The sequence below is a fragment of the Colius striatus genome, chromosome 2 (assembly GCF_028858725.1).
Source record: "Colius striatus isolate bColStr4 chromosome 2, bColStr4.1.hap1, whole genome shotgun sequence".
Classification (NCBI taxonomy): domain Eukaryota; kingdom Metazoa; phylum Chordata; class Aves; order Coliiformes; family Coliidae; genus Colius; species Colius striatus.
In genome coordinates this window covers 100,967,482-100,980,739 of record NC_084760.1, presented here as the reverse complement: position 1 = coordinate 100,980,739, position 13,258 = coordinate 100,967,482, and the positions used below count along the sequence as shown (strand labels likewise).

General features: G+C 33.4%; 1 protein-coding gene across 9 annotated transcripts in view; it reads left to right on the top strand.

Annotated features, from left to right (window-relative positions):
* The window catches only part of QKI (QKI, KH domain containing RNA binding), a 150,899-nt gene that overhangs the window by 97,416 nt on the left and 40,225 nt on the right, over nt 1-13,258 (top strand). For all 9 annotated transcript variants that reach the window (XM_061991613.1, XM_061991611.1, XM_061991610.1 and 6 more), the window contains one exon: nt 2,695-2,838. In XM_061991613.1, coding sequence (XP_061847597.1) covers nt 2,695-2,838 — 144 coding nt within the window. The remainder of the gene's footprint in view (nt 1-2,694; nt 2,839-13,258) is intronic.

Here is a 13,258-nt window from a genome sequence, read left to right as displayed (position 1 = left end):
CTGTTCAAACACTGAACAGAATGCCTGGAGAAGTGGTGGAGTCTCCATCCCTGGAGATACTAAAAACCTGGCCCATATCAACATGTTCAAGTTGACCCTGCCCTGAGCAGCAGTCTTGGACTAGATGAAGTCCAGGGTCCCTTTCCACATCAACTATGTGGAAGTAGAAATTGGAAGCCCATTGCAAATGTTTTTCTCGTTTTTTAATTGTTTTTTCAAAATGCTATGTGGACATTTATTCTTCTTTCTTTCAGTCTTAACATTTTACTTAAATAATAATGTCCACAACAACAAGAGTTTTATTACTATACTTCATGATCATAGAAAAGCATATGTAGAACTACGTATATACTTCTTGAACTTTCTTACTAAGAAGTATTAGAATGGTTGTTCTGCTGTGAGATCTGACCTTCATAACATGTGTGATTATTTACCTTACACTCACCATGTTCTACCAAGAAGTAAATTAAGGGTACGGAAAAATCTGAAGTATTGTCTGTTTGTTGTTCTATGCACAGCTTTCTTTTTCCAAAATTGATTAAAAAAATTCTTATACTGCACTGGAATAATTTTAAGTACAGCACCAATAGTTGAGATTATAGTAATCTGAAATATTGAAATACCAGCTAACAAAAGAATCAGTTGTGTCCTAAAAATTAAAAATGAGGCATGCATCCATTATAACAATGTACATTTTATTTTTTGTTTTTGACAGCTAGTAACTTCTCCAAATCTTCTTTGCAATATATTATTTTCATTATGAAAGAAGTCAGTGCAAGCACAGTATGGCCCCTTCATATTTGTCCACACTATATGTACACATGCCATTTAATCACATGGCAACTAAAGCTACATTTAGACATTTTTTGTCTTGTGCGAACAGAACTTGCCATTTTACTTGTGAACACCTTCCTTTGTCATTCGTCCCTCTTACTTTATTTTTTGCTATTGTAGTATAGTTGTACAGGTCATTGTGCACTCATGTTAGTAACCAAGACCTTTCCCAGTGGAAGAAGAGGTAGCAGCATGTTTCTTGCTCTGCCCTCTGCTGGTTTAGGAACCTTCTCTCCTTCTTCATACCTGTAACTTAATACTTTGTACTACGTGATATTAATATAGCTTGTCACCATCTTAAAAGAAAACAACTCAATCCTGCTTTGAGTTTAAAAAAAAAAATGAATTGCTTAAATACTAATAGTGGAGTTTGATCATGATAGAGTGAAATAAGCTGCAAATACCTTGTGGTAGATAGTTCTTTCAAAGATTAAATTACAGCAGAGAATACATTATAACTCAGCTGCAGTTTGTGTCAGCTTGTGTTTTATAAATGAGGGCTATTTTTTCCCTTTTTTTTTTAAGCTTAGGAAATTCACAGAGATATTTTTATAGCCACCATAGTTTAGAAAGTTCTCTAAGATATCATTTTTTGATAACTTAAACACTGTAGCTGAAAGGGGGGTGTGTGTGTGTGTGTGTACGCATTACATGAAGAACAGTGAAAAGGAATTTCCTTCAAAGTACTGATACTTTGATGTTAATTTTCCATACATCTCTTATGATTCTACTTTTCTGCCATTTATATCTTTGTCTATTCCACAAAACATTTCAGAGTTTAAGCTAAATTAAAGACAGAGCATTGTAAGGAACAGTTCTATGACAGGTGGATGTGAATATACTGCTGTGAATATTTGTTGGCACATCTCTGCATGTCTGATTTCCTGGAAAAGAATTATTCAAATCTGGAGGGAAAAACCCCTGCATTTGCAATTAACTTTGCTGCCTTTAATATTTTTTTAAGATGTTAACTATTTTAGTCACAAATGTTTATTTTGCATATAAGAAGCTCTTATGCCCAGGATGTGTGTTTTATTTATGAAAGCCTTTCTTTAGACTCAAAAGTTACAATAAACCTTTCTTTACTATAGTTTACACACACACACTTTTTTAGCTTGTTCTATTACTTTTTAAGTGTTGCCAAATTTAAGTTGTTCTGGGAAATTCAACTATTTTTATTCACCCTTTAATAAAAGTAGAGTTGGAAAGTTTCTTCTATATTTGTGTACATTATCTTGCTTTTTGAAAGACTGATACTTGAATATGTTACTTTACTGATATCTGTTTAAAACTATTTACAATTAAAGTGTTTTATTTAGATTGCTCTCCCTTTTTGAAAACATTATTAAGATTTGTCCTTGGAATTATTAATGACATTGATGTGAGAGTACCTGTATAATGGTGACCATCGTGTTACATGCTCTTCTGTAACTTCAGTATTAAAGCTTTGTCATCTCCTTCTCTCTGCCCTTCATCCAGTACTTGTAGTTCTGCTTTAAAAATGGCACCTTCTGTTGCTTTTGTAATTTTATTCTTGAATCTTTTCTTTACGAGTGTTTAAAAGCAGTTTTTTAACACTGAACAATTGCTCTTTTTTTTGTCCTTTGGAGTGATTCAGATGAAGTTTCTATGTATACTATCTGTTTCCTTTTTCTTGAAAATATTCTGTTGCTTAACCACCTGTTTAACTCTTGAAAGGCTCCAAAGAGTATTGAAAGCAATATTGTGTTTGTAGCACTACTTGTCTTTGTTCCTTTGTTCAGTTGGGAAAGATACTCTTAAGTAATCACATTGATTTTGTAGTCATTTTTACAGAATATAACAGTGTTTCATAGCTTCCATGGTTTGGTTTTTTTTTAGGAGGAACAAAACAGAGGCAAGCCCAACTGGGAACACCTGAATGAAGATTTACATGTACTTATCACTGTGGAGGATGCTCAGAATAGAGCAGAAATAAAACTGAAGAGGGCTGTTGAAGAAGTGAAAAAGTTACTGATACCTGCAGTAAGTATTTGCATGAGAATCCTCTATTTCCATTTCCAGAAATTACTTCTGAAATGTAATTAATGCTGTGATGGTAAGCTGTATGAATTTTGCAGTACACTAGTGATCTTTAAAATGTTTCACCCCAGATTGAATTAATCCTCAGAACAGAATGATATTTTAAAAAAGCTGTTGGCAGGAGTTTTTGCTTGGTCTAGATACAGATGCAGGAGTTTCTCATCACCTTTGAAAGACAATGCTGAACTGTTTACAAACCCTAGATTTCTTACCTTCTTTCAGCATAAGGATATTTGCTTCACTTTAAGGCTGGTGAAATAGAACATGCTTTTATGTTTTGCTTTGAGATGATTCTGAGAAAAGAAAGTATGTTTCCTTGAATTATTTCCTTTGATCATATTGAGGAGATGGGGCAACACTTTTTTCTGTAGTGTCCAGTGATAAGACATGGGGTAATGGACAAAAACTGGAACATAAAAAGTTCCACTTAAGGAAAAACTTCTTTACTATGAGGGTGAGGGAGCCCTGGCACAGGCTGCTCAGGGAGGGTGTGGAGTCTCCTTCTCTGGCGATTTTCTAAACCCACCTTGGATGCTTTCGTGTGTGACTCGATCTAGGTAAACGTACTTGAGCAGTGGGGTTGGACTAGAGGATCTTTAGAGGTCCCTTCCAACCCCTACTATTCTCTGATTCTGTGGTCACATTAAATATCTTTGAAAAAGAAAAAACCCTTCAGGAACACAGTATCAAAAAACTTTACTGTCAATATATTAGTGAAAGGTAATGTGAAACTGGAAAATGGGTTGTGTTTCTTACATTCTGATAATATAGACTGCCTTCTGCCCAGACAGATCGCTTACAGCCTTTTGCAGGGACCAGAATTATCCTGGATGTAAGAGCCTTTCTCTTAGATTTGCTCTATAGTCTTACTCAAAGTAAGCTGACTCAGTGTGAGTCTGTAGTGCATCCATCCTATGCCATTAACTTGCGTCTTGTGCTGATTTTTAGCACCACTTTTGTGCCATTATAAAATGATAAAAACACATTACATCTTTTTCAGTGGAGGAAAAAAAAATCCATATTATGAGGATAATTGAGATTATCTTGTTAAAGAAAGTAGTAAGTAGTATTAAAATGACCTAGTGATTTTGGGTACTTAGTGAATGCTAATAGATGCTGGCTGTGAGGAAACTTGTGGTGATGGTGTCTCTAAGTAAATTTATTCAGAACACATTTTTAGAAGTTACCAAATTCCAGGAGAGAAATTTTGAATTAACAATATATAGTAGTATATTAAGGAGGAGATAAGAAAAAAAATAATTTAACCTCTTCACATCTCACATTGTCAGTCTCTGAAAGCAGAAGACAACTAGAGAAAGCAGATCTTCAGAATTTGTTCATATACTAAGGAGATATTGAGAACATTAGGATTGAGTTTATAATCAGGATTAGAAATGCTAATAAGAAAAAGACTTTATATGGGCAAAACTTGAAACTCTTATGCTGCAGTTTAGACAGACAAAAATTTTCATGTGATGCAGAATTAATTTTGTGAAGCGTCTGTTGATTCTTCTACCTGCCCCCTATTTCTGAATAATATGACTGAAGGATCATGTTTTTCATTGTAATAGTGTCAGCCAATGCTGGGCTAACTATTGTCCAAATATGGCATCAATTGAAAACCACATTGTCAGTTCATTTCATTAACACCTTTATTTATTATGTGTAGGCATAAGAGATTTGGGCAGTGCTTATTATCTGTGCAAGAGTTAAAGGTCTGTTGGCTCCCATTTCTGAAAATTATGCCTCGTTGAAACAGGCATGTGTAGTACATACTAATGAATTAGCATATAGGTGAACTTGTTTTTTTCTTCTACCTGTTGCATCTGTCCATTTAGTATAAAAAATGACTGATAAATTATGGTGTCAGGAAATTTCGGAATTGAAAGCTTATGTTTTGAGATTAAAAGATAGGAATTGAAAGAATTCCTTCTATGAAGGAAGCCAGGTTAAGCATGAGGAAAAAGAAATCTTAGCTAATTGTAGTAAGATGGGGGGGATTGTGACTGTTGGAAGATTCCAAAGATGGTCTAAAACATAGGCATGGAAAATCAGAAATTCCCTTTCAGGTTATAGCATGCCTGTAACTATTACTGTTTTTTCCAAGTAAATGGAAAAATTCCAATGGATTAAAATTGATGAAAAGACATTCACATACTTCTGTTGTGTCGCCAACTTGAATATCATTTGAGACCACGTAGGAGAGAAGATTCAGTCTCATTCTCACTATATAGTGGAAATGCTTTGGTTTTCTGAGATAAAGTTCTGCAAAGCAAGCCGATGTTACGAGATTAGGAAGTGTAATTACATTTTAAAGCAACAGTGCACAAATAGGCACATTTCTAAAATGAATTTCCATCAAGGTAATTATGTAACCAGAGACTATTTTATTAGTAAGTTGTGTTTCCTCTCATCTTTGTGATTTTTTTTTTTCCCCCCCATGTGGATTATTAATTTCAGTTTCCATTTGCTCTTGTCATTTTATTAAGGTGGTGGTATAGTCAAACAGTTTATGTTTAGACATAAAAAGGACAACTTGGGGCAGGCTGAATAAACAATTTTTTTCTCCCCAAGGAGAAAGGCCAAAATGATTTGGTAATATTAGTATATGTTTAATTTACATTTCTTTTGTGTGAAACTTTTCTTCTTCCCATAGTTTGAGGAGATACTGGTCATTATCTGGACCTACAAGTTCATATAGTACTCCTTCTTTTGTGTTTTTCTTTGAAGGAAAGCAGGAAGAATAAAGCAGTCAGCTGGCTTTTGGGATCACCATTGAGCTGATCTGTCTTTGTCTCCTAAACTGAATCCTACAGGTTATTGATCTCTCTTCATTATGAGAGCTTTGAGAGTTTGTTATTCACAAGAGTTCAGTAAGGATGGGTGGTTTCCTTACAAAGGAAAGATATAAGAAACTATATGAAATGTAAGAAAAAAACACAGAGCCTCGATAAGGGGACCTAAGTAATAATAAAGTATAGCATACTGAGTTACAGTGTCACTAAGCGTTTGGAATCATTCTTTGAGGTCCCATGCAGTAGGACTGAATTCCTCTGCTAGAAATATGTAAAGCTGCTTCTACATATTCTAAAAAGTATTTAATAAACTTTTCTAGCTGAATGTGTCTTCTAGCTACTCCTTTCATTACATGAATGTCCAGGTCTTACTATATTGCATTTATACTAACTGTCTTTATATAACATGAGGCACATACAACAGAATTCAAATCCTTTCACTCTACATTCTTCCTCTCTGAGAAAAAGATTTTTATTTCCAGCTTCTACTTAACTATTCTAATTTGGTCTGAAATGAGTGTTTTTCAAATTCTTTATGTTGGTCTTGCAGTATCAGGACAGCTGTAGTTTCATTTATTCTCTACCTCTCTCTTGTCTGAAGACAACTGCAATGTGGTATTAGTCATTGATGCTCCCTGTCAAACTGTGTACTACACAGGAAGTTTAAGTTAGGAAGAACTAATCTTTCACCAAGAGGGTTATTAAGCATTGGAATAGACTGCCCAAGGAGGTGGTGGAGTCGCCATCCCTAGAGATATTCAAAAGACACATAAATGAAGTGGTGAGGAATGTGGTTTTGTTTAGTGATGGGCCTGCAGTGTTAGGTTAGTGGTTGGACTTAGTGATCTTAAAGGTCTTTTCCAACCCTTGTGATACTGTAATTCTCTATCATTTGCCACTACACTAGTGGAATTTTAAGATTGTAATGGATGGGAAATAATGTTTCAGTAGAAGATAGTTTAATTTATTATTACCTTGTTTCTTGCCTGTATTAGTGGTTTTTAGACTTCTCTGCCTTGAATATCTTTAAACGTAGTTGTATGGTATGGAGGAAGTATTATTTAAGCAAAAAATTAATTCAGCATAATTTAAATAAATACTGTAGTAGTAATGATTTTTATGTCAAAATTCTTACAGTAGATGAATGTCAGTGGCTATGATTTTTTTAAAGGTAATTCAAAGCCAGATAAAATCATGCTAAGAGATAATTATTCTGTAATATGGCATAACATTAATTATAAGATAAAGTAGACATGAATCAATAAACAACCAATTTTATAGTAGTCATCTTTGTGTATTTTGTAGCAGCTTTATGCGTTGGACAACAATTACCATCAGTCTTTGATAGTTTTCCCAAGAATTTAAGCCTATTTAGTAACAAAAGTGTCACTTGTAGCTGAGGAATTTAAAAATGGAGTAAGCAAAGGACACAAAGATCTTACTAGAACAGAGTTTCCACCCCAACATGATCTGTAACATAAATTCATAGAGTACAAGTTACAAAGCCTAATAAGCCACTTAAATATTGAGGAAAGTTTGAATAATTCTTGCTTTATGGAGGAGCTAAAGTTGGAAATTAATTTTGCCAGTCTTCAGGTCAAAATGGATCAAACCTTGCAAAGCTATAAAGCCTGAGCTGTTAAAGCAGAAATATCAAACTGGCCTGAAGAGTGCTGGATTAACTGATTTTCACATCCTTTAACCATATCATGGTTACTGCTGTGACTAGTCTGTTTCCAGAAAGCTATTTGGAAGGCCAAATAAGTATGAGTTAGTGAAACTGTGAAATAAAGGAAATAAAGCATTACACTGTCACCTCTAAACATTTTCATAAACTACAGACAGAAAATAGCTATGCTTAACAAATCATACAGTAGTAAAAATCAGAATGAGCGTAACTGTGGAAATATCTGAAAAGTGCCCAAGAGGCTGAAGCAGTTTCTTGAGAGGGATTGATTAAATCTTCTTGAGTTAAGGTTTTTCTATTGGGTGAATTTAGTTTGGCCTGAGGAGCTGGTAAGGTTAAGTGAAGACACTACTAGAAAAGTAAAAGCAGGAGGATCAAACAGAATGCTTACAAGTGTTAACCAGGGCAGTATGATAAGAAATACTGTTTTCAGACAAAAATAATCAACACTATAAGATCTTGTATTTTCCTTTACTTGTAGTGCAATAAAACCAGCCTCACCAAGTTGCAGCTGAATTATAGATCTTGAAGAAAATGGGGAAAACCTGTGTTACTGCTGTCTTAGTACCAGGTCTGACAAAAGATGTGACTGGGAAGAATACAAAGATATTTATGTCAAAAGATTGAAATAGATAACATAAACCATTTATAAAACAAAGGATTGTTCTGTATGGTAGAAGGCAGAGGAATTAAGAATAAGGTAAATGGTAGAAGGAAATCTGATAAAGTAGGCTTTGATTTTCACCTTGAAGATCTTGTTTGCCATCTTGTTTGCTATGAAGAAAAAAAATCTAACAACTATTCACTCTTAAGTGTCATGGAGCATGATAGTCTTCATGTTCAGTGTCTTGAAACATAGCGTGCCAACAAAAATATCAGGAAAACTTTGTATGAAGGTATAATGCAGACAGCAACAACAAATGTCTGTGACCAAATGGTTAAACTAAAATATCTTTGTTAAGTGGGATGCAACCTCTTCTTTGGTATCTGTTGCTTTAAATTACAATTAGTTAGAAAAATACAGTACAAGCCTTTTCTGGTTAGCAAAGCAAGCCATTCAGCGTAAAGAAGAGTCTTTTCCATCATAGTTCAACTAATGTACAAAGATTTTACTCACGGACTTTCTGCTGTAGTCCTTATCAAACAGCAGCAGCAAACAACTTTCTAGTGTTTCATCTGGTTTAATGTGCTGTGTACTGCATGATTTCTACAAATTGGAACATTCTCTATAGTAATGCTTGGTGTGTAAGTACTGACTAACTGTTCTTGTATTTACTCTCTGTTACTAGAGATGTTATTTTGATGATATTTCTGGTTTTGTTCACTTCTGTATATAACACATATAACAGAACAGAACATAAAGAAGAGAGAATAATATTGGCAGGATGATTATTTTTCAGTTGTGCAAGTGAAAAGCATTTCTTTCCCAAAGACTGTCTTCAAGTTTGATGAAGTTTGGCTTCTTTATTAATTAAATTGCTAATACCTTCCTTTTAAGTGTAGTTGCATATTTGCATTGTAGTTTGTTTTCAACTTCTTAAAATAAACTGGAGGATGTCTTCATTCTTACCCTGAGAATTGCATGCTGCGTATTCAACAACAAAAGGTTGATACAGTAGAAAGACTTTTCATGTAAGAATTTTTAATCATACTTAGCCTTGGTAAAAAAAATAATTGTAGTAGCTAAGATTAGCAAAGGCTTGAAATTTGAAAGATATTGGGAGAATACTTTATTTGTTTTAGCCTTCTAAAAAGCTACAATAAATTCTACATGCAAGTCTGACTTTCCTGAATAGCTCTTTCTAATTCATTCCTGCATGGTATGCTGGTTTTACGTTTTCGCTTTCACAAGTAAGAATACAGTGCTGCCTTCTGTAGTCTCCTTGTTGAAATGTTGATCATGCTGTGCAGTCCATTGTTTGCTGCTTATTCGGTTAAAGTTATGAAATGACTTAAGTAATACAGTAGCAGAAAAAGAGTACTACTGTCTTTAAAAGCTTTCTAGGGAATTCCTACATTTCGCCTGTTTTGGAAGTTCAGTGCATGTCATGTGAATGATTGAAAGGGAAGCTCTGTAGCTACAGTAATGAAATAGCCATACTTGTTGGGAGTGAGTGCTAGATAACACGTGGTAAACTTCTTGATGGGGAGGAGAGGTGATGGTGTTATTTTTAGTAGTGTGAAGCAGACTTAATGTTTCCATGACATTATGAATCAAGGGCTGCTGCAGTCCTGCCATTCCTTCATGATTTGCTGTTCCTGCTTCCTCTTTTGCATCAGAACGTATTGGCCTTCATCTGAACCTGTAGTGAGTCCATTTGGTGGAGAGCTTAACCTTGGATTAGCTGACTTGCTACAGAGTCAGTTTTATTTTAGCAGTGACAGCAGGGATGGAATGAAAACATGCAGACAGGGAAAAATGGAATTGCAGCAGACAACCTTTAAATGAACTTAAACTTCTGTAGGACTGTGAGTAGCATGTTCACCTGCAGATAGAATGAAAACAAAATAATCAGAAATAGTGTAGCATAATATGATGAAAACAGAAGAGGAAACCTGTATGTGTTTTCCAATGTCCAGTATGTCTAGTACTGGTAATTTCAGTAGCTTGTTCACAAGTTGAATAAATAATTAGTTATGTTGAACAGTCCTTAAGTAATTTCTGGTATATATTTTAATAGTTGTATTTTGAGGAAAGCTTTTACTGTGAAAAAAAAAAATACTGTGTGTTTCAAAAAGGAGAGCAAGAATCTCTTATACCAGTTCATGTAGGTAGTGTTTACATATTATATTTGATATGTTACTGCCGTATTAAATACTTGAGCTTACATTAGAATTGACTATTAACAAAATTATTTCAAGCAAGCTGCAAGTATAAAGCAGCTCTATGCATAATATAACTGTGGTGGAAGCTCTGTAAACCTGTGGTTCATTACCACCAAAATAACATCTGCTGATAGAAAAGATTTTCTGAGACCATATTTACTGCAAGGTATAAGATGATTTGCAACTTAATTGAATTAAACCTTGTTTAAACTGTTAAGTTTCTCATCTCTCCTGAAGTGATCTTTTTAGTACTAAGGAAAAAATTAATATTATTTATCACACTATTGTTTGTGAGAATAATTTTGAAAGGGAATAGAAAAGTACGTTCTTCTATGTTATGATTATAAATTTGTTTTCAACTCTGTTTTCAAAAAGTTGGCAAATAATTAAAGGTTAAATATAAATTTATGAAGATCTGTGACCTCTTGTATTTCAGTTGATTGTTTACAAGTTTGACCATGTATATAAGATATATTAGATATATATATAGTGATAATATATATAAAAAATTAGTATATAACATAATGTATAATATATTATACTTTATATATACTGTATATAATATAGTATGTATATATATAGTATAATATATAATGTTGTCTAAATATGACTAGTTTTATTAGTTTACATCTTAGATAGCAGTTCATACTGATTCTTGTTCATTCTTGTAGGGCTTTCTTTATGCTAATAGGAGAAAGAAGCTCCTCCAACAGTTATTTCTAAGCAGCTTAATCCAGCTGTTAGTCTGAATCTTCTTTTGGATATCTTTAATGACTTCTAGAACCCAGGGAAAGTAATTTTTATGCATACATTCATTTAATGTTGAGTACCTTAGTTCTTTTCCTATTTTTCTACTCCAAAATATGTATTGGAGATGTATCCCACCCGCCTCTGTGTTAATATATTTAAGATGTTACAAAGGTATAACTTGACAAATGGTAGATTGTAATTACTGAAAAAAGATCTAGGGAAACATACAAATTAGCCCCTTTGCAAAGAGAAGCAAGGAAGTAGTGATGCTTGAAACTCAATAGGTGCGTGCCCTTCCATAAAACAGGATTATGCATTGATTAGGATTTCTAATTAGGTGCTGTATAGGTTTTATTTTTCTTACAGAAATGTAGTTTATTTCTTTTTTCTTAGACATAGTTGTGGAAGAAAAAAATTACATTGACCTAGTCTGGTAATTCATTTTGTGTTATCCGTAAATATTTTTTCATTCTTCATCCCATTTTTTAAATGTACTTCCTCTATTCTTGGGTACTTTTACAGTGTTTCCTGTAGTCTTTCATTTTCTTTTTTTCCTTCCATATCTTTCTTCACTTACTGTTGATGATTCTGGAGCAGAACCATTTAAGTTGGGATCTATATATAAAATCATGATAAAGTATTTCTTTCCTTAAGAAGGAAATGAGGAATAAGCTATGATTGTACTTATCTGTCGATCTTGATGAAGACAGTGAGAAAACTGCACCAAATGACACAAGCATTATTTTTCTTAGCCTTCATTTCTTAGTTACAGTTGTTCTTTATCTAATTGGTTGGGGTTTTTTTTTTTTTAAATCACAGCCTTATACCTAGTGGAAGAAATGCTAATTGTAAACTTGTGACACCTGAGAGACATAGTGTAAAGTGTAGAAATCTTTTGTCCTGCATTTTTAACACATTTTTTATACTAAATATTAACCAGACTTTTTTAAGGAGGTCCAATGACTATGTAAAGATCGTCTTGGCAGTGACTTCTTGAGGGATCTTAGCGATTACAAAGATTTTTATGTGAAGTAATAGTAAAGTAACCAGTAAAAATTTCCCTTTTCCAGCTATTTAAACATTCTTTATTGTCAGTGTTAGTTTTGAAATCTAGCTTTCTAATTAGACAAAAATAAAGCTTGTCATGAAAACATCTGTGGTTTAGTGCTGTCTGATGATTTATAGTCATCAAATTGCTTTATGTTATGCTGTTTTGACTGAGAAAACAGAAAATTCTAACCTTTGGAAAAATGCCCAGGGTTTTTCACCTGCTATTCAACAGAAAACTTAAATGTTTCTTTTTTAAAACAGTAAAGAAATGGTTGAGCTTCTAGTGGAGAACTGATAAGATTTTTCTTTCTTTCATAAGTTATTTGAAGGCTACAGCTTTAATATGGGAGTGTTCTGTGCCTTCTTATCAGTAGAAACATCAGTGAGCATAGTACAAAAATATTGGAGCTAACTATTCTAAATAGTTTACATCATTTTGGAAATGACCATTTGTAACATACTCTAAATGAAGCTGGAAACTGGTAAACTGCCTTGGAAAATTAAAATAGATGAGATGTTACTGGAAAGTCACATTTCTTGGAACAGAGTTATTAATGTAGAGCATTTAAGACTTCAAGTTGTGATTTTTTTTGTGTCATTAGAAACGGTATGAGGCTTTATTTTTTTGTTAACTTACATGTTTTAATAAGTTTTTTTAAAATATTATTTTCAGACATTTTATTAATAATGATAACCTGGAACTGCTTTCTACATCTTCAATATTAATATTACTAGCTAATTTTAATATTTCCACAATATCTGTGTATGTAGTAAGGTATATTCATCAAATTCAACTTTGGAAAATGATGTGTGTTCTAAGTTACCAATTACTTGGAATTATTGGACAGAAGGAAATCTGAACACCATCAAATCTTAGGAAAAAGCCAGAAGTCTCTAACACTATAGCAAGTCCTTTGATATTACAGTTGCTTATAAATGGATTGAAGGATGTGAAGGGGTTTTGTTTTTTTTAACCAAACTGTAAATGCTAAGAATGTCACTTGCTTTGTTTATAAATAAGTGAATCCAAATGATGATTGATACTCTTCTACAGTCTGCAAAATTATACTGGAAAAAATTCAATCCCCCAAACCACCATTTGGAGTTCACTGCCTGAAGATGATTTGTAGTAATTTTGATGAAAACTAATCTTCACTCATGTAATTGCACGCACCACTGTGCTCTCATCTTCCAAGTATCTTTTTCGGGATTTCTTTACTCTCTAGCTTAGGTATCCTAGTTTGAAAAAAAAAAA